The following is a 23,259-nucleotide window of genomic DNA, read 5'->3' on the forward strand; positions in this document are numbered from 1 at the left end:
CCATGAAAAGCAACCCCAAACCATTATGTTTCCCCCGCCATGTTTTACCGTCTTTTTTGTAAATTTAACGTGGAATTCTTTTCCTTTTGGTCGGCGTACATTTCTTTGGCAGTCGTTTCCAAACAAATTTATTTTTGTTTCGTCGCTCCATAAAATATTTCTCCATTTTTTTTCGCCTTCACACCCGGACCATTGTAAGTGCTCTTTAGCAAATTCTAATCTTGTCTTGATATTTTTTTGGCGCATTAGTGGCACTTTTCTGGCAATTCTTCCCGGCAATTTAGCTTGTAAAAGACGACGACGAACTGTTTGTGGACTGATTTCGTTACATAGCTCCGCAGAAATAGCTTTCGATGATATGAAAGGGTCTTTTTTAACCATAAGGACGATCCGCCTATCTGTTTCTGGACTGGTTTTCTTTGGTCTACCGCGAGTTTCTCTTTTTTGTTTTTTAGATAAAGCATTTTGGACAAAATGTAAAGATCTTCCTATGCTCTTTGCTATTTCCCGTAATGATTTTCCTTGATTTCTCATCGTTTGAACAATTTTTTTCTCATCTTCGGTACAATGATGATTTCGTCCCATTTTCTTCAAAAGAGTCCTATTTTTTATAAAATTGTTGCTAAAATTTAAATTATACTTACTGTTTCACGTAAATAGCAACAAAAAATTGCACAAAAAAAAAAATTGTATATAAACAAATTACAAATTACTGATGTGTATCTATTTTTATGAGCAAATAATTTTTTGTAATTCAAATAAATTCGTTTTTAAAAATCAACATGAAAGCAAATAGTTGCCAGATTTTTGACTGACATGACATTGCCAGATAGAAATTTTAATAATATGATGTATTCTTAACTCTTGAGAGGAAATTTTCAATGTTACCGCCTTTTAAATTTTTTCCAATTAGGTGTATCTATTATTTTGAGCAGATGTGTAGATTAAGAAATTTAAAAAAATATTTGAATGAGAAAAATTGCAATTAAAACCAGATATAATTTTAATGAAAATATCAGAGACATCAGAGCCATGAATATGATTGTTATTTACCTGTAAACAACATGTTAACGAAATTTATATTAATTATCTAATAAGAAACTATAATCACAATAAATAAAAAATAAAACTGAGAATAAAGTGAATAATAATGTTATTATAATCCATGTTCTCATTATGCCGACCACTGTTCTAAACCAAAACAAAATATTGGCGCTAATAGACATTATCGATTACAGTTAAGCAACACAAATGCTGTACATTCCAAGTATTTTCATAGCTTTAGCTATGAAATTGTTAGCTTATATGTTTAACTTATTTAAATTTTAAATTAACTGATTTGTTTAAAACATTTATTAACAAACCCCTTTGTTTTTCTACTTTCAGATAACGATTTCAGTACTACATCATCTTCCAAACAAAACAAGAATTCTACAACACAGTCGCTTTATCTAAAAAAGGACTCTAAAAGAATGCATAAAAGCTAAACGTACAAATCAAACATAAATCTTAATAATAAAGAAATAAAAACAAACAAATCACTAATTTTACATAACATATCACAAAATAACTTTTAAAAAAAGAATCTATCTACATAAATCAAACTACAATTTAATGTATTTTAAATACAATTAAAATAAAATAAAAATATATCTTTTACTTTTTAAACAATTTTACAAATAATACAAAAACATAAAATCAAACCAACAACATATTTAAAAAGTTTTGGCCTCTATACAACTAATGGATCCATATCATCATATACGACAACATGTAAGTTGTAAAGTAATTGTCATTTCAACACACCACAAAATGCAAAAAAAAAAAAAGAAAAGAAAATTGGATGTGCGAGAGAGATTGCTTTGTATTTTGTAACAATAAACAGTTACAGGGAAAAAAACATAATATTTATTAATTGACTTTTTTCTATTTTTCTTTTTTGTTGGTTTTTTTTACAGTATCAACCACCCTCTAGACCAGAATTGCATCAAAAATGCAATCGTGGTTCTCATTCAAGTGATACAAGTTCAGCATACAGTGGTAGTGATACAATGGCATCCGTTTATGGTTCATCACTGGATGGTGAAGAGATTGATTTCTCTGGTTTGGTAGAGTCTACCGTTGATTCAGATGAAGAAGATTTGGCAGAGTCTATGGACGTAAGTTTTTTTTTTTTCTTATTTATACTAATCTTCTTGTTTTTAAAAGTAAAATTTTAATTAAAAATAAAAATGGATTAGGTTTGCATGTTTTTATTCGATTTTGCCAATAATCGTAAATTCTCTATATGAACAGAAATTCGTCAGGAAAAATCCTATAAATATAAATAACTAGTTGACCGCCCCGGCTTCGCCCGGTAGCATTTACTAATGTTAGTTCGTCAAGTTTCTCCAACCATGCCTGTTCTTATTTATTTGCAAATAAAATATCTAAATTTGTACTGCATACTTTAGGGTCTTTTTTATTACAGTTGACTGGACTCAAAAAAGCCGGTTTTAGCCGTAAATTTTTTATTTTTTTTTACAAACCATCTCCTGAAAATTTCGAATCGAATAAAAAAAAATCACCCAAATCGCTCCAGCCGTTCTCACGTGTTGACATTACATACATGGACCATTTCATTTTTATATACACATCTGCTCAAAATAATAGATACACCAAAATTTATTTTTTAAAAACGAAAAAAAATAATGGTATATTGTAAAATTATAAAAAAAATTCAGTCGATTTTTATTTATAGTTAAAAGGAGAGTAAAAAACAAAAACAAAATATTTCATAATTAATAATAAATATTATAAAATAAATTAAATTTCGAAAAATTTGGTGCTCATAATAATAGATACATTTTTAAAAATTCTTATTAAACAAAAGCTAATAAATTTTATCTTAAAAAAATTAGTTTATTATTAAAGTAAAGCTAGTATCCAGTATATCCACCTTTGTTTTGTAAAACTTTCTCCACTCTTCTGGGCATACTGGATATCAAGTTCTGACACTTCTCCAATGGAATCTCGTACCATATTTTTTGCGTTTTCTCCCATAAATCGTCTTTATTTTTGAAAACTTCCTTCGAAAGCCTTATCTTTAATTCACTCCACAAGTTTTCTATTGGGTTTAAATCAGGGGATTGGCTGGGCCAGCTTAAAACAGGTACGTTATTCTCCAAGAACCAGTTTTTAACTAATCTTGAACTATGTTTTGGGTCGTTGTCCTGCTGGAATGTCCATATTAATGGCATATTTTCCGATGCATATGGAAGCATTACGTTTTCCAATATGTCTCTATACCCACTAGCATTCATGGTATCTTCTATTCGGAATATCGGACCAACACCATTCCATGAAAAGCAACCCCAAACCATTATGTTTCCCCCGCCATGTTTTACCGTCTTTTTTGTAAATTTAACGTGGAATTCTTTTCCTTTTGGTCGGCATACATTTCTTTGGCAGTCGTTTCCAAACAAATTTATTTTTGTTTCGTCGCTCCATAAAATATTTCTCCATTTTTTTTCGCCTTCACACCCGGACCATTGTAAGTGCTCTTTAGCAAATTCTAATCTTGTCTTGATATTTTTTTGGCGCATTAGTGGCACTTTTCTGCCAATTCCTCCCGGCAATTTAGCTTGTAAAAGACGACGACGAACTGTTTGTGGACTGATTTCGTTACATAGCTCCGCAGAAATAGCTTTCGATGATATGAAAGGGTCTTTTTTAACCATAAGGACGATCCGCCTATCTGTTTCTGGACTGGTTTTCTTTGGTCTACCGCGAGTTTCTCTTTTTTGTTTTTTAGATAAAGCATTTTGGACAAAATGTAAAGATCTTCCTATGCTCTTTGCTATTTCCCGTAATGATTTTCCTTGATTTCTCATCGTTTGAACAATTTTTTTCTCATCTTCGGTACAATGATGATTTCGTCCCATTTTCTTCAAAAGAGTCCTATTTTTTATAAAATTGTTGCTAAAATTTAAATTATACTTACTGTTTCACGTAAATAGGAACAAAAAATTGCACAAAAAAAAATTGTATATAAACAAATTACAAATTACTGATGTGTATCTATTTTTATGAGCAAATAATTTTTTGTAATTCAAATAAATTCGTTTTTAAAAATCAACATGAAAGCAAATAGTTGCCAGATTTTTGACTGACATGACATTGCCAGATAGAAATTTTAATAATATGATGTATTCTTAACGCTTGCGAGGAAATTTTCAATGTTACCGCCATTTAAATTTTTTCCAATTAGGTGTATCTATTATTTTGAGCAGATGTGTATATAGATTTCAAATTCTGCTTAATTAAAATGGATTGGGTTTGCATGTTTTTATTCGATTAATTTCTTCATCGTCTAAAATTCTCTATATGAAAAAAAAAATTGTAAGGAAAAATCTTAGAAATAAAAATAATTTCAAATTCTACTTAATTAAAATGGATTGAGTTTGCATGTATTTTTTTCGATTAATTCCTTAATCGATTTGGCCAATAATCGTTCAAAATTGTTTATATGAATAAAACTTCGTCAAGAAAATAATAGAAATATAAATAAAGTCAAATTCTGCTTAATTTTTTTGAAAATTTTATCACTATATAGATTTAATCGATTATTCGGTTTCATATTAAAACAATATTTTTGTTAGCTAGTCTAGTATTAAATATGTATGATATTTTTTATACAAAATTAATCGTCCAAAATTCTTAGAAATAAAAATTATTAAAAATCTTCTTAATTTTTTGTATTCATTTAATCAATTATTCGGTTTGTCGGTTATTTGTATGAATTTCGAAGCAATATTTTTGCTAGTATAATTAAATATACTATAATGTAGGACAAAATTTTATACGATTAATCGAATAATTTTTAAATCGGTTTTGCGAATAATCGTTCAAAATTGTGTTTAGAATACAAAATTCATCATATTCTAAAAATATAAACAATTTCGAATTCTGCCAATTTTTTTGTGAAATTTTTTACTTTATATACATTTATTAATTTAATCGATTATTCGGTTTGTCGATTATTCGTTAAAATTTCATATTAAGTCAATATTTTTATTAGTATTTTCCAATTTAACATATGTGAGACAAATTTTTATACGCTTAATCGAATAATTTTTTGCGAATAATCGTCTAATATTCTGTATATGATACAAAATATGACAGGAAAAATCATAAAAATATAAAGAATTGTAAATTTTCTCGATTTATATAGATTTATTAATTTAATCGATTATTCGGTTTGTCGATTATTTGTTAAAATTTCATATTAAATTAATATTTTTATTAGTATTTTCAAATATTACATATGTGGAAGAAATTTTTATACGATTAATCGAATAATTTTTTAATCGGTTTCCCGAATAATCGTCCAAAATTTTTTTTTTTTTTGAATTTGTGCACTTTTTATACTTTTATTAATTTTATCGAGTTTTTGATATTCCGATTTTTTAGTATAGTCTAGTATAGTTTTTAGTATAGTATATCCTATAAGATTAATCGAATAATTTTTAAATTGGTTTTCCGAATAACCGTCTAAAATTCTGTAGATAGGAAAAATTATAGAAATGTATAAAATCTCAAATTCTCAATTATTTTCTCAATTTATATAGATTTAGTAATTTAATCGATTATTCGGTTTTACGATTGTTCGTTTAAATTTCGTATTAAATTAATATTTTTGTTAGTATTGTCAAATATTACATAGTATGTGAGACAAATTTTTATACGATTAATCGAATAATTTTTTAATCGGGTAAAATTTTACAGAAAAAGTTCTAAAAATATAAATAATTTCAAATTTAATTACGATTTTCTAAATTTTCTCAGTTTTTATAGATTTATTCATTTAATCGAATAATTTTTTAATTGGTTTTGCGAATAATCTTCTAAAATGCTGTATAGATACAGAAAAAATCATAGAAATATGAAGAATATCAAATTCTACTTAATTATTTGTAAATTTTCTCAATTACATACATAGATTTAGTAATTTATTCGATTATACGTTTGACAATTATTCATTTAAATTTCATATTTTATCAAAATTTTTGTTAATATAGTTAAATATAAATATGTAGTACAAATTTGTATACGATTAAATATTACTGAAAAAATCATAGAAATATAAAGAATTTAAAATTCTGCTTAAGTTTTTGTAAATTTTCTCAATTTATTCGATTATTCGGTTTGACAATTATTCATTTAAATTTCATATTTTATCAATATTTTTGTTGGTATAGTTAAATATAAATATGTAGTACAAATTTGTATACGATTAATCGAATAATTTTTGAATCGCTTTGTTGAATAACCGTCCAAAAATTTTTTTATAATACAAAATTCGACAGAAAAAATCCTTGACATATGAATAATTACAAATTCTTTTATTTTTTTACAAAATTTTCTTACTTTATAAAATTTTTTAATAAAATTAAATACTGAATTACAGTTTCATTCAAGTTAACATAAAATAGAAAAAAATCTGTTAGACATATTTTCTTATTTTCTGTCCGAAATCTTTAACTAATGCTATTTGAAATCAAATTTACAAATCCTTCTGAATACGATTACTCGAACAATAGTCTCTTTTTTCAAACTTCTCCAAAATTTCGAATAATAATATATTTTTTCTAAAAAATTTAACCCATTTTATAGTTGAAATACATATATTCATCATTATTTGCGCAATAAAATATTCCTCATCTGTTTATAATTTGCGCATTGTTTATTTATGTTTTGTGGCCTGGCCTGCATAACAAAACTACATTAAAATTTCATATATAAATGAAAATTGATTTAAATAATCACGTGTAGCTTTTTAAAATTAGATAAATATACATTGTGTTTATCCACAAAACAAAAGCATTTTATTTATTTTACATACGAAATTTATTGTGGTGGCTTTTTGCATAGTTTTTGTTTTTAGAGATTTTTATATAATCATCGCCATAATCATTATTGTACATACACTTGTATATGTATCTCTCCATATGTTTAGTAAAACCCTAAATTATGTAGTAAATTGTATAAATTGCACCTAATATGAATGATAATAATAATGTTAATGATGTCGGTTTGAAATATACAACTATGTTGCCTATTATTATTACTATTATACATATTTTGTAGTATCTAGTAGTAGTTTGCTTGCTATTGTTTAATGTACGTGTTGATGTTACAGACTTCTCATACAACAAAAACATAAAAATAAAATAAAAAAATAAACGAATAATAGCAAAAGACAATAACAATAATAGCAACTTAAACAACAGCAACAACTACAGTAATGACGACCAATGACAAAAAAGTAGCAGCAATAATAAAAAAAAAAAATAATAAATGGTGTAAAATTTTTAAAAAAAAAAACAAACATACAAGATTAACCTAAAGTGGGACAATGAACGAAATATGTATAAAAAAAAACAACAATAATATACAGCAAAAATATACAAAAAGAGAAAAAATCATAAAATATAGTAACAGTATTAAATGTAGGTATTAAAGAAACCGATCAAATACTCTTACACAAACATGCAAAGAAAACCATTTTTTATTATATCTCGTAGACCTTTAGATAGATTTATGTTTTACACTAAAAAAAACTATGAGAAAATGAAAAATGTTTTGTTAATTTAGTTAAATTAGTTAACAAAAAGTAAAATAACAAAATATGAGAAAAATAAACTGTGAAAAGACTTGATTATTGGCGACGACAACTACAATGACTACTTAGTATTGAAGTGAGTTTAACAAACAAAAAAAAAGAAATGGAATTAAATGCATTTAAATGAAAAGAAAGTTACAATGTTGGTTGGTGACAAAAGCAGTTTCCATGTCAATATGGTTTTGAAATTATTGTCTCACGATGCAGCAAAATGTTATATGCAAACTCAACTTTGCTCAATAATTTTCAAACTATTTATCTCTTATTTATATGATTAACAAACAAAATTTCTTTAAAACTGAAATAGACATTTGGGTCGTTTGTCGATTTTTTTTCATATAATTAATGTTTTGAAACTAGGATTGTTCGAATCATCGAGAAAAATTTTTATTCGAATGACAAAAGCAGTTTCAATGTCAATATGGTTTTGAAATTATTGTCTCACTATGCAACAAAATGTTATATTATATTCAAGCTCAACTTTGCTGAATAATTAACTATCCAAATTTCTATAAAATTGAAATGGACATTTGGGTCGTTTCTAATAGAACAGCTTCACCAATTTGTTCATAAAATGTATGTTCTGAAACTATCGAAAAAAAATTATTTTTATTCGAATAAAAAAAAATTGTCTAATACTCGAATCAATTTATTTCCAAACCAAAATTTTATAAAATTTTTGATCATAGTTGGTAAACACATAGTCATTTGAAAATTTAGATTTTTTCTTAATTTCCACCAACATTAACTGAGGTACCTTGAAATCTAAATTAAATAAAAATTTAAATTTATTAATTTTTTACTCTTTACTTTTCACTTTTTTTTGCAGAGTCTCAATGTCCGTGATGCAGTACGTGATTGTTTGGAGAAAGACCCCTCAGAGCGTACCGAAGAAGATGTCGAAATTCTATTGGAATTCACACAAGGTCTTAAGGCCTTCACAAATATCACACTGGCCGTACGGCGAGCTCTTTGCTCGGTTATGGTATTTGCCGTAGTCGATAAAGCCGGCACTGTCGTTATGTCCGATGGTGAGGAGCTTGATTCTTGGTCTGTGTTAATCAATGGTGTCGTGGAAATCGAACATGCCAACGGCGAACGTGAAGAACTACAAGTGGGCGATTCGTTTGGTATTTTACCCACAATGGATAAACTGTATCACAAGGGAGTTATGCGTACCAAATGTGATGATTGTCAATTTGTATGCATTACGCAGACGGATTATTATCGAATACAACATCAGGGTGAAGAGAATATACGACGTCACGAAAATGAAGAGGGTCGGGTGGTTATGGTTACAGAACTGCGACAAATAGGTACAAATGATGCTCCCGGAACGGCGGCTAATAATTCAGCTACTGCAGGTACTAATGCCAAACGGGGACATGTTGTTATTAGAGGTTCGCCGGATCGATTGTTGCAGCAATTGGTGGAGGAGAACTCCATGACTGATCCCTTTTATGTGGAAGATTTTCTTTTGACACATAGAATTTTCATAAAAAATTCCCAAGAAGTAACGGATAAACTGTTGTCATGGTTTGAGGCCGATGCAAATGGTGCCGAAACGGTGCCCAGATTTGTCAGTCATGCTACGGCTCAGGAAATAAGAGATCGTGTTACCCGTGTGGTATTGTTGTGGGTGAATAATCATTTTACCGATTTTGAGGCTGATCATGAAATGATGGAATTTTTGGAAATATTTGAGGCTGGTCTAGAAAGAAAGAAACTGTTAAGTCAACTGCGACTGCTGCATATAGCCTGTGCGGCAAAAGCACGCATGAGATCTTGCATTTTGGCACGAAGCTCAAGAGATGAGTCATTGAATTTCAAAATTATAGGAGGCTATGAAATGAGAGGGGCCTGTGTGGCTACTGGAGGTTGTGGCATTTATATTTCACATGTGGAACGAGCTTCCAAAGCTCTAGAAGCAGGCTTAAAAAGAGGAGACCAAATACACGAAGTTAACGGCCAAAGTTTTGAGCATGTTACCAGCAAACGAGCTTTGGAAATTCTTATGGGTAGTACCCATTTGAGTATCACTGTAAAAAGTAATCTTTTGGGTTTCAAGGAGATGATGCAGGCCGTTGAATTAACAGCCAATGGTGGCATAAATTCGGCTAATGGCAATGTAGCGGGATTGGGTTCCAAGTCATTAAGAAGTCCTAGACGTATTTGTGCTAATGATGTGGCCAAACTTCATGGTCGTGCTGATTCTACTAACGATGAATTATCGGCGGCAGCCGCTAATCGTGCTCATATTGTAAGATTAAGTTCTGTGGACATGCTGTTACACTCATCCCCCGGAGAAGATCAAACCGATAGAGGTGTACAAAGCCCTGGCACTCCCATACAAACACCCTCTTCGGGCAATATGGCTTCCAATTTCATGAATAATCTTTTACAAAGTGTTAATGCTTCCGGCAAAAAGGATTCGAATGGTATGCAAGACTCCAAGGGAGGTGGCTTTATGACTTTGGCCCCTAAGAGACGGCTGAAAATAGCCTTGGCTAAAATGAATTTGTTGCATAAAAATGTTACTGGTTTGCAGGCTTCCAATCTCAATGATTCCAGCGATGCTTTGCTTAATGTGGGTTGTAATGAAAAACATAAATCTGGTTCATTAAGCAGTGCCAGTTCTTCTTCCCATGGCACCGGTAGACTCTATCAATCACAGTCAAATCCTGATTTGACCTCGCTGCAGTATGAAGAATCTTCAGTACCAAATAATAATGTTCTAAATATCTGTAATCCTGGCAATTATCTATCGGCTTCTGTGCACAGACCTTCAGCTGTATCAACAACAGGCAGTTTGGTGCCCGATTATCCGGAACATGTTTTGAAGGTGTTCAAAGCCGATCAAACTTGTAAATACTTGCTTATTAACAAAGAAACCACAGCTCATGAGGTGGTTATGTTGGCTCTACAAGAATTTGGCATACACGATCCTAGTTCGAATTTCTCTTTGTGCGAGGTTAGCGTGGGCGAAGGAGGCATGGTCAAGCAGCGTAGATTACCCGATCAATTGCAGAATTTAGCTGAACGCATAGGTTTTGCCTCTAGATATTATTTAAAAACGAATGGCATTTCCGAAACCCTGGTACCCGATGAATTAGCCTTGGAATTGGTTAGAGAATCAAATGTCCATTTCCTACAACTCAATGCCTATGAATTGGCCATTCAACTAACACTACAAGACTTCAGCATATTCCGACAGATTGAATCTACCGAATATGTCGATGATCTCTTTAATTTAAAAACCAAATATGGCGTACCGATGTTAAGTAAATTTTCCGAACTGGTGAATCGTGAAATGTTCTGGGTGGTCACTGAAATTTGTGGAGAACACAATATTGTCCGTCGCATGAAAATTGTCAAACAATTTATCAAAATAGCCCGCCACTGTAAAGAATGTCGTAATTTTAATTCAATGTTTGCCATTATATCCGGTCTAGGACATGCCGCTGTTTCCCGCCTAAGGCAGACATGGGAGAAATTACCCTCAAAATATCAAAGATTATTCTCAGATCTACAAGATCTTATGGATCCCTCACGTAATATGTCCAAGTACAGACAATTGGTTTCATCGGAATTGCTCAACCAACATCCCATACTACCGTTTTATCCCATAGTACGCAAAGATTTAACCTTTATACATTTGGGTAATGACACGTTGGTAGAGGAATTAATAAACTTTGAAAAACTACGTATGATAGCCAAAGAGGTGAGGCTGCTTTCGCACATGTGTTCCTCTCCCTATGATTTATTAGCCATATTGGAACTTAAGGGGCAATCACCTTCCAATGCTATGTTTTCTCTTAACCAAATGTCAACTTCACAAGGTGGTTCCAACCAGGGTCCCACCATAATAGCGGCTAATGCCGGCAATGCCACCATTAAACGGCGGAAAAAGTCTACGGCGGCACCCAACCCTAAGAAAATGTTTGAAGAGGCTCAAATGGTTAGACGGGTAAAGGCTTATCTCAACAATTTGAAAATTATTAACGATGAAGATATATTGCATAAGTTTTCCTTGGAATGTGAGCCCGCACATACTTCCTCGAACTCCACCTCCTCTCAGCATGGTGGCAATTCTTCGCGCACGGGAGGAGATCAATTAAGCATTTATTCTCATACTTCCAATTCGTCGTCGGCACCGAATTCTTCGCTATCACTAAGAAGAAGACATCCCTCTTCGCCCACCCTCTCGACCACCTCTTCTACCTCGTCGACTAGTGACAATCGTCGCAATAATATGAATCCAAATTGTCCGAAATTTGGCACAGCCTCTCCACAAGCGGTACGTAAGATTTTATCGCTATCGGAATCTACTAAAATTCGCCCTCATCAACCCTTCCCCAGGCCGGCAGCTATTTTGCCTGGAAACATACCGTTACTGGCGCAGCCTCATCATTTACACAGTCATGGATTTAATCCAGCTGCCTCAGCAGCTCTGGCTGCTGCCTCTACACCCACACCAAGTCCTTGCTCGCATAGACGTTTAGCTTCCGGTAGTAATTCCATGCCAGGTATATTATATAATCTTGTTAATCAAATAACAACATAATTAACACTTTAACATTAAAATTTAGCTTCTATGATCCCTCCTCCACGCTCGATACACGAACGTTCTCATTCTGATACTCCGGCACCACCTCCCCCTTTGCCTTCGGTGGATTTAAATTTAGAAAGTAGTAGTGTTACCACATTTCGTGATTTACCTTTAAGGAAATCTGTTACCTCTGGTAAGTTGTATTAAAAATATTTGTTTGTCATTATTTTAATGTAGTTTATATTTATTGTAATATCATTGCTCGTTATATGAAAAGTAGTGTAGTTTCATTTTAGGCTTACTAACTAATTTTTAATTACATATTTAATTAATTTACTATTTAGCTAATAAAACATTTCTAGTAGTTTTGTCTCATTTGTACTCGTAGGCAAAGGGAACGGTTTATGAACTTTATTTGTTATTTTTAATCAAAAGTATGTAGTTTTATTTATCATCATACGCTATAATTAAACAGTCTAAAGTTGAGTGCTTTAGTTGACATTCAAAAGTCAATAGCATTAGAAACACTTATTTCTATAATTACTTCCAAAGCGCAACTACTTAAAGCAGTGTGTAAAACGTTAACTTGTGTGTGCTGTTTAAAGGTCTAAACAGTGTCAGTTGTTATTGTTTTTTAAGCATTTACCTTTAAGTTTAGACAATTTTATTTAGAAATTGAAATACAATTTTATTCCAAAGAATTTAATCAGCCTTATTGTGGATAGTTTCGTACTAGATTAAAGAAACAGGTTGCATCTTACCTTTAATCTAGTATGAAACTGAGGTAAAGACAAAGAATTTATGCTACTTCAACGGGGTTGGTCAATAAATCTATTTTGGACTAAGTGAAATAGGATTGACTGGGCAGTTGAATATTATCATGGGGACCCTGACCACAGGCGATATCCTGTAACGCAGCCATATAAGAATTGCGATCCAATGGTTCCTGCACATACCTTTGTATGTGACTATAACATCGTTCGGAGAGATAGAGAACGAGTCCATGTCGGTGGACACGCTTATTCATCGTCCGAGATATTTAATTAGAAATTTTCAACAAATACATCCCGCCCGTTAAAAGCATTGAGGCTAGTTATCATTCGGGCATATCCCATATCTTGCAGCATGATAACAAATATTCGTAGACATACTTGGCGATTTCATTACTTATCATGAGAATTAATACCCACAGTTAGCAATTAGATGACTCCGACTCTACAAGTCAGTATGATCAAACTTGCCCATAAAACCTAGCGAGTGCACTTAACCTCATTCCCTTTTATGTCACTGCAATGAAGCCTAGTGACTTTGTAAAGCCCGATAAGTTCACGTTCGTGAATTACAACAAAACCGAATTGCATTGCTTCACGTACTATATTTACGACTCCTTTCGTCACTTTCTGCACTCCACATTTTTCATTAAGGGTGATCAATTTTTTAGGAATAATACATCCCATCCTGTAGGCTTGGCTCATCAACGCAATCTCCTACATGATGTAATTGATCTGCTAACGTTAGAGATTTGTAATATCCACAATTAATATCGACGAAGGAAATGGTTGGATCGCCTCAACCATTGGACAATTAACTGCAAAACGCACTCTTCTACTATGTTTTGCATCAATCCAAGTTTTCCAAAATTGGTATAAAAATAAAACAAACAAATTTCAAGTTTAAATTAGAGACGAAGATCTCTTTTTAGTAGTGTGCTTATGTCGAAGACAATTTGACAAGTGTTTTTTAATGCTAAAATAACAAGCTTAATTTGGTGGCAAACAATATTTAAGGACCCGTTAACGGTTTACTCGCTAGAATCTAGTAAAATACTTCCAGCAAAGTTGCATAAAAAAAGGAAGCAACAATAAATTCTAACGTTGTTAAAAATAGTATAATACGTTTAAAGTAGTTATTACCAAAAGGATGCAACCTAAACATTGCCGGCCACCTTGCAACACTAATGTATGTTGTAATGTTAATAGCATAGGTATGGTTTTTAGACAGATCCATAAACTGAATGGTTTTTAGACAGATCCATCAACTGAATGGTTTTTAGACAGATCCATCAACTGACCCTTGCGGGCAATGGTTTTTAGACAGATCCATCAACTGACCCTTGCGGGCAATGGTTTTTAGACAGATCCATCAACTGAATGGTTTTTAGACAGATCCATCAACTGACTATTAAAGGCATTGTTTTTATAAATAATATAGTAAAATAATACATACTAAGGTAAATCGTAAATATATTTCAATGAGCTTTTTTAATGATAATTAATGTAAATATACAATTCGAATGTTAGTTAAAATGTTGAATTCATTTGTGTTTAATTCATAGATGTAGATCCATAGTAATAAAAAGAGGAATAATCAAATGACAGCATTAGGTCTTTTAGGAAATCCCGAGTTAGTGAAATACCATTAACTGATAATTATATAGAATTAACTGGACCTGTCAGTATCCAGCCATAAATTGTTCTCTGAGCCAATAATGACCCTAATACGTCTCGTCGAATTTCCGGTAACATAATTTGCGGATATAAATCAGCCCCAATAAGAATATCAACAGGCCGGCTATGGAAAGGATTGGAATCTGCCAAATGAAGATTTGGCAATAATCCTTTAATGTCGGCGTTTACAGAAATCGAAGGCAAATTCTCCGATATATCTGCCAAAACAAAGGCCGTTGTATTCAGTACTACAGAAGAATCCAAATCAGAGCCGATCTTCAGAGAACAAGCCTTTCTCGAAACTACAGAAACCGCATTATTTACGCCAGAAACTTTAGCATTTGCAGAATGCGTGGGAAGTTTAAACCTTTTTCGTAATCGATTACTAACAAATGAACATTCCGAAGCTGAATCAATAAGAGCTCTGACCTGATACCTATTGCCATTATGTATGATATTTACTGATGCAGTTCCTAAGATAACAGATTGATTTTGACGTGTATGAAATACTTGTCGAGTTTGCGTAACATTAGTAGAAGTAGAAGGTCGTTGATAAGTCGGTGACGAGTTAGTGGGTCGAAGAACCTCAGCAGAACTCTGACCGGAAGAAGTCGTAGTCCATTCCACGTTTGAATTTTCTATTGGCTCATGATGAAGCATAGTATGGTGTCGATTATCGCAAATTAAACAATTATTATTGCTTTTACAATTGCTGACATGGTGTGTCCTTGAGAGACAATTAGAACAACAGTTATTTTCGTTCACAGCTAAAATTCGGTCAGTTATTGGAAGACTCTTAAATCGTCGACAAGTGCGTAAAAAGTGAGATTGGTTAGTACATAAAATACAAGAAATATTCGAAGAAGTAACATCGTCAGAAGGTACAGAATATTTCACGTGGTTTGACTTTGTTTCCAAAACGTTACCCTTAAGATTGTTAAGACAGTCCAATGTCAGAATTCTTTCCGTCAGAAAGTTATCCAAATCTTGCCAAAGGGAGAGAGCCGTCTTGTTCTTTACACTGTGTTCCCAAAGAGAAACTGTCGATGAAGGAAGTCTTTGAATGCATATAAAGACGATAATTGGGTCCCAATTATCCGTAGGCACTTTATAAATAGAAAGGGATGTAAGACAACTATTAATACCGCGTTTTAAGGTCTTAAGTCCGGCACTAGTTTCCTTGTCAAAGGAAGGCAGACTAAACAGAAGTTTCAGTTGGTTGTTTACTAACATACTAGGATTCTCATATGCAATCTTAAGATCCCGCCAGGCTACTTCAAAGCCCTCATTACTCAACGGACTTTTCAAAACAATATCTTTAGCTTCACCTTCGGTCTTACGTATTAAATGACAAAGGCGTTCTACATTACTAAGGCGCGAGCTCTTTATATAAATCGCCGTAAATAAATCTCTAAAGGCCGGCCAAGAATCATAATCCCCTCCAAATGCGTCGACATCGCAAGGGGGTAGAGTCAAAGTATGCCCAGAATCAGAATTCACTACTGGCGAATCACTTGCGTTCGGTACCGATTTAAATTTGCTCACCTTCTCATTAATCGAACCTAAACATTTCATATAGGCTACGTATGTGACCTGATATTTAGACGCAGCTACATCTACATCACTAGGCTCTGTATCAGAATTCTCCAAAAAATCCAAACAGGCCTCATATGTTGTTTTAACTTTCTCCCATAACAATTTTATTTCAGCGCTCTGAACCTCCAAGGTATAAACATTATGAATGTCCTCAGGAAAATCATTAAAATTTGCCTCAAAATCAATAAGAGCATCAGATGCTCTAATGAATCTATTAAGTGAAGTTATGGGCATTTTCCTTATTCAATTATCGACAATATATAAAAATTAATTACAAAAATATAAAAAATTTAACAAAAATATATCCCGAAACTATGTTGTAGTCAAACTGACCGACCGTAGGGTGACCAATACAATGTAAGAAGAAGAATATATTATTGTTATTGTAATTTACAGATGGAAATCTGTAAACAAATAATCGCACAAAAGAAAATGTAGGAAATACTAATTTTTATTTATTGTCCGTATAAATTAAGTTTTAAACAAATGAAATAGTGTCACTATTTTTTTAAAATCGAAGAATTTAATGAAATAAAACACAAATGAAAAGTGTATGTGCGTTCGCGTTAAAATCAAACGAATTTTAATCACTTCACTTTAGCTCACAATTGAAATATAATTACGTACCTTATTTTATGAAAAATAAATATGTATATTGCCGGTGGACTGTATTATTGCCAGGGGATGATGGAGTCAATGATGCCCAAAGATCCAGTACTCGTTTAAAAATCCGGTTCGCTAGGACCAAATGTTTTGCATCAATCCAAGTTTTCCAAAATTGGTATAAAAATAAAACAAACAAATTTCAAGTTTAAATTAGAGACGAAGATCTCTTTTTATTGTTAATAAATATTACCTCGTAGAAGGAATATATTGCTTTTTTAGTAAAATGCACGTAGTGCTTATGTCGAAGACAATTTGACAAGTGTTTTTTAATGCTAAAATAACAAGCTTAATTTGGTGGCAAACAATATTTAAGGACCCGTTAACGGTTTACTCGCTAGAATCTAGTAAAATACTTCCAGCAAAGTTGCATAAAAAAAGGAAGCAACAATAAATTCTAACGTTGTTAAAAATAGTATAATACGTTTAAAGTAGTTATTACCAAAAGGATGCAACCTAAACATACTATAAGAATATAGAATATCTCGACACGCAGAACAGGACAAAAAAAAGGTCTTGGTTCTGACGGTATCTCTATGTTAATGCTGAAATAACTTTGTAAAGTAGGTTTGGAACTCGAGATTCCCGATTTCTGGAAAGTTTTTAATATAAATCCGAATCTAAAACCAGATATACCCGCTACTCTTGGGTTACCATTCCCCCATATTCCCCTACTATCATCTGCAGTAATCGTCTTGGAATAGCTACTGTTACCATCGCTAAAATATCATTTCCGGCTCCTCACACACCAGCATGGGTTCAGGGAGGCGCTTATCATAACAACAGCTTTTCATCTGATAACTTCACAGATCACAAACGGTGTCAATCAGCCCTGTCAATGTTAACGCACAATTATTACGACTTTGGACTTGCCGAATGACTTTGGCACTGTCATAACTCCATGCTGATACATGACATCACGAACTCAACTCTTCCCAAAAGTTTCAAACGCTGAGTCAGCGTTAGTTGAGTTCAGAGTTCAAAAATCAATATATCCAAAGACAATAATGGGTATGCCACCACATGGTCTAGTACTACAACCTTTGCTCTTCAATATATATATATATATATTGCAAGGCTTTCTTCATTCCCACAGCCTCCTATACTATTCCTAGCACGTCACCTACATTAACAAAAAGTGAGAGTAAAATCCTCGCTGGTCGCTCTCTTCTTAATTATGTTGCCCCTACTATTCATAAGGGTATATAAAAGTTTGTCGGCATTCCCTTTATAATTTCCACATTTTTCCTTTGCTAACTCATAAAGTAAAGTATATTCCAGATCGTTATAGATAGGGAAGTCGATTTAGTCGAAGCCCTAAATAACTTACAAGCATGATTAATACATCAATATTTCGGTTGCTATTTAAATTCGAGAATTCAAAATTTTCCACTCTTCGTTCCCACGACAACTGGATCTTCGCCGAAAGTTTTTGTTCCCAGTAAAAAACTCTCGGAAAGAGTGAAACTGTTACAACAACATTACACTCTTACTTTTTTAAATATTCTTTGTTTTACATCTGTTAAGGCTTCTGCATAGAATCTTCATCCTATTAAGCTTTCTTCTGATATGAAAGATATACTAAACGTTTTGTACCAAAATACACACTCCCTATTTTCTGTACTTTGAGCTTGTTAGTTGAAATGTTCAGAATGCTTTCAAAATTATATAGAGGAATGTTTGTTGGTTAAATATGGAATGTGATAAATATTATGTGAAAGGAATGACGATGACAGCTTTGTTCAAACCGTTGCTACCAGAAGTTTAGATTCGCTCTTTATTTGAGTACTTTTTAAAAACTTCATAGGGACCTATATTGAAATACTTTTGAATTTCGTTTGTGCTCAATAGTTCAATAAGAAGTAACAAGTGCTAAATCTTGGTAGTTTATTCGTAAATGATATACCAATCACTACTCTTAATACCGCAGCTAGTCTGTAATTGAGTGAGCTCGATACATATTTCGGTTGCTATTAAAAGGAAAATAAATTTTAAAACGTTTAATGTTTTTTTTTGATCTAATTAAACATTCAAAATAAAACATCTTGCGAAGAAGGAAATAGTTTACTATTTCCTAAACTATCATATCATTTAGTAGTTTTATAATTAATACATACCTATTTTTAAGTAGTAATTTGCTTATTATGATAATATTTTAGAAAAACTCCAAATTTCTTAAAATTAGTTCTGATATAAATTATATAAACAAATCTAGAAAACTCAATCTGAAATCCTAACTTACAAAATTATGCATATTGGAATGGCTTTTGGTTGGTAGTAGCAAAAAATTAAAATTTACTGCCTTAAAATACTGCTATGTAAAGCTATCAAAAATAAATTTGTTTGTTTTTACTCTAATGGTGTGGTGCTAACATTATCTTCAAAACTAAATATTTTTCAACACTTTCTTCTTCTATTATCTCTTTACTCTACTCTCATACACCTACTATCTACTTAAACACAAATATTGCACCTGGCAATTTGCAACTGCAACGTATTTGTACAACTCACTTTCTTTTTTTTAAAAAAAAAAAACTACAAAAATAAACTAAAACACTAAAAAAAACTGTTTTGTTTTTGGATAAACTAAACAAACAAAACAAAGTAGATGATGATTATCAATTGTTACAATTTGATTGTAGAAGTTTACGTATTTTCGAATTTCTTCCTAAATGTGTACGTGTAGGATCGATATCGTCCAATGATAGTGGGCTTTGTTCATATGCCCAACATGATAACAGCTCTTCATCATCTGTCTATACAGCAGCTGATTGTCGTTTGTTGCAACAGATTTCCAATACGGCAGCTACACGCAATATAAATACTCAGTGTAGCACTAGAGCTTTATCACCACATACCTTACACCCAGCAACAACAACAACACAAAATGCAACAACTATGAATGCACCACCACCACAACTACTGCCACAAACACAATCACAACAACAACAACAATTACCACCACCAACTTTGACACCAACACCACCTCCATACCTAATGCGTGGTCAAAATTTACAAATGTTCATAACGAACGGTGGCAATAACGGCGGTAATGGTGGATCACATGCACCGCCACAACTTCTACACAATAGACCGTTGTCGCCACCATTACAACAGCCAAATATGCCACCACCCTATGCCACAGCGGCCGCTATGCTACATCATAATCATAGACATTCCAATATGCATGGTAAGTTTTGAGGTTGGACATTTTGGGGTAACAGGACAATGAATGATATGATATTGGTGAAATTTTGAGCAAAGAGATGAGAATAAAAGGTATTTTAAAGGATTTTTTATTTGGTATATTGTGTTTTAGTTAAGAAGAAAACGTATGTATCTGTAAAATATTTTTAATATTTGTAAAAAGTTGTATTTAAATCTGATAAGTATTTGGTTCAAAGGAAAATTCATTACTTTATAGTGTTTTTTGAGATTTGCTTTTTTATAAACCAGCCCCGCATCTTAAATAATGACATCATTTTACTATTTTTATACCATTCTATAGTCATGTCCGCCTGTCTGTTGAAATCAACTTTTCCAATCCCGCTAATAACTTACATATGTATATCCGTTACAGTCCTGGTTCGGTTGCTATTTAAATTTGGAAAATCGACCACAAATGACTACCCCGATTTGTTGATATATTTTGGATATATTGGCAATATGAATGGCTAATGATAAATATTTCAAAGACCTTTCCAACAACTTATATAACGCCACAGAAATTCGGACCCTGAATGTGTCAAAATCGGGAAAAAACCTGACATTATTTTTTTCCAAAAAAAAAAATTTCACCAAAAATTTGCCCCAAAATTAAATTCACAAAAATATGTTTATAACCTTCTCCTTGACTATCCGCTATAGTCCACAAATGGCTGATATATGAGCAAAAAACCGTGATTATTTCGATTTTTTTTCATCAACATTTTTTAACCATTTTTTTTACAAAAAATTTATTTCACCCAAAAATTTTTATTAATATTTTTCTTAAAATATATTTTGTGAATCCTACATAAAATTAGGCAATGCCGAATATAAATTTTAAATAAACGATTTTAATGCAGTAAAAAAATCAATAAATCAGTATTTTCAAAAACTATAAAACATTTTGGTGAGTCAGATAAAAACAGTAAAAACTCAACATTTTGGAGAAAGTCCTCATAAAACTACTTCAACAAGATAATTTATTTAATACCAAGAGAGTTTAACAAATTTTCAAAAATTAATTCCGAGAAGATTATCAATAATATAAAATTAGTTCTCGAACTATTTGTCGCCGCAAGGTATATGAGGCTGGTCTGCTCGTGTATATAATTAGCAAAAGAACATTTAATAAAATGCATGGGACAGAAATGGAATACTGCTCTCTTTTTTCGGATGAATCCAAATACAATTTAAGAGGCAGTGATGGGAAATTAAAGACGGCCGAAGAGAAAATTACGACCCAAGTATACAAATAATTCATTCAGTCAAGTTTGTCGGTGACATTATAATGGTTTGGACTGGTTTTTTATGATATGACTGAAATCAGATCCATTTTAAACAATGTTATGTATTTATATGCTTAGGAAAATATGCCTCTAGCATGGAGATCCAATGAGGCACGTGTTTTGAAGTGGTCTGCCCAATCGCTAGATCCCAATCCCATAGAAAACTTATGGGAAATTAAAGATCGCAAAATACAGTCATAGAATTATACTATGAATATAGCTTTATCAAATGGGAATGGCAAAAATATTTAAAAGATGACTATTGATTCTTTAATAGGTTCGTCGTCGCTGTGAGGCATAAATAAAAAACAAATTCTATCCAAATACTGATTTGCTAAAAAATTAAAACTAACAGGCCTGTCACACATTTTGTTCGGAATGGTTTTAATTCCGATCGATTTCGTTTTAGGTTTTTCAGATTCCGTGTAATTTTTTTATTCAAAAATATTTAATAATTCAGCATATCCTATTTCAATTTGACAGCCTTTTTTATATGAAAAAAAGTGATGTTTTTGGTATAGAAATGATTAAACATTTTAGTGGTTTCATTCCGAAATAAATTTTCATTTTACTTTTTCTGAAGAAGCGAAATTCTGGAATTCAGTGATAAATTTTCCATTGATTTGTCAATACCATAACAATGAATAATTTTTAATTTGTTTTTTTTTACCAAATTTTTTTTTTCTTCAAAAATTTTATTTCACCAAAAAATGTTTGTTTTGTTGCATCAAAAATTTTTTGTCACAAATTTTTTTTTTTTTATCAATTTTATTTTTCACCAACAAGTTTGTTCACTAAAAAAAATATTTTTTTTTTAATTTTCGTTATTTTAGAGGCATAAAACTTTTTTTTTAAAATAAAACAAAAAATTCAATGGAATGTCCAAATTTTTTTATTAGCTCACAAATTTCATGGCATTTAATATTTAAACATAATTTTCGGCATATGCCTCTTATGAACGTCATCCTGTCGGTCCAATTTTGCACGACTTTGACTTGACGAAGTGCTCTATAAGTTTGGCGTTGTTCATATGTAAGTCTTTGTATGGTGATTTGCTAAAGTATATTAAAAAAAAGTTAAACACACTTCATAAATATGACAGCTGAATTTACAGTTATCCCTATTGGAAGTTCTATACATACTAGGGTTCCTACGCGGGAAAAATTTCCCGTGAATATTTTTTTGTTAATTTTCGGGAATACCTTCATAAGTTTTCTTCTAAAAGTTACTATATTCAGATACGTTTCGATGGCCAAATTTATTGCTAATTGAATTATTCTATTATATCCATAGATTTTTTCGGTTCTAACAACATATAGTCAGTTGACAAAGAAGTATTACTATTGAAATAACCGAATTCTTTTCCTTATAAAGGCTGGACCAACAACCAAATACATTTATCTTATACTTCTTTTAAAACCCTGGTAAAATTATAAGTAAATTTATTCGAAAAAATTTTTCAGGTTTTTGGTTTAATTTAGTATTAAAAAATTCCCGGTAATTCCCGGGAATTAAACTATTTTTTAATTTCCTCACGGGAAAGAAAAAAGTCCGGGAAATTAGGAACCCTAATACATACATCAAAAAAACTCTTAATAAGTAGCAGAGCTGTAAATGAATCATTCATTTACAAAAATGAATTGAATGAAATTTGAATTAATTCAAATGAATTTGGTAAAAATGAATTGCAATTCATTTCCAATTCATTTGAATTGAATTGATTTTGAATTAATTCAAATGAATTAGAAAAAAGAATTAGCAATTCATTTACAATTCATTTGAATTGAATTTGAATTAATTCAAATGAATTTGTAAAAATGATTTGCAATTCATTTCCAATTCATTTGA

At 31.6% G+C, this 23,259-nt stretch overlaps 1 protein-coding gene across 5 annotated transcripts in view; it reads left to right on the forward strand.

Annotated features, from left to right (window-relative positions):
* The window catches only part of PDZ-GEF (PDZ domain-containing guanine nucleotide exchange factor), a 39,272-nt gene that overhangs the window by 13,354 nt on the left and 2,659 nt on the right, over window positions 1-23,259 (forward strand). For 3 of the 5 annotated variants that reach the window (XR_010575964.1, XM_065500939.1, XM_065500940.1), the window contains exons 2-5: window positions 1,387-1,773; window positions 1,959-2,159; window positions 8,493-12,189; window positions 12,253-12,405. Coding sequence is in view for 4 of the 5 variants with exons in the window: in XM_065500939.1 (XP_065357011.1) it covers window positions 1,744-1,773; window positions 1,959-2,159; window positions 8,493-12,189; window positions 12,253-12,405 (4,081 nt within the window). In the remaining variant the exon portion in view is untranslated. Of the gene's footprint in view, window positions 1-1,386; window positions 1,774-1,958; window positions 2,160-8,492; window positions 12,190-12,252; window positions 12,406-19,604; window positions 20,109-23,259 lie in introns of all 5 variants that reach the window. The other 2 variants (XM_065500938.1, XM_065500937.1) reach the window with 1 other exon arrangement.

This window comes from Calliphora vicina, chromosome 2 (genome assembly GCF_958450345.1).
Source record: "Calliphora vicina chromosome 2, idCalVici1.1, whole genome shotgun sequence".
NCBI classification, from domain to species: Eukaryota; Metazoa; Arthropoda; class Insecta; order Diptera; family Calliphoridae; genus Calliphora; species Calliphora vicina.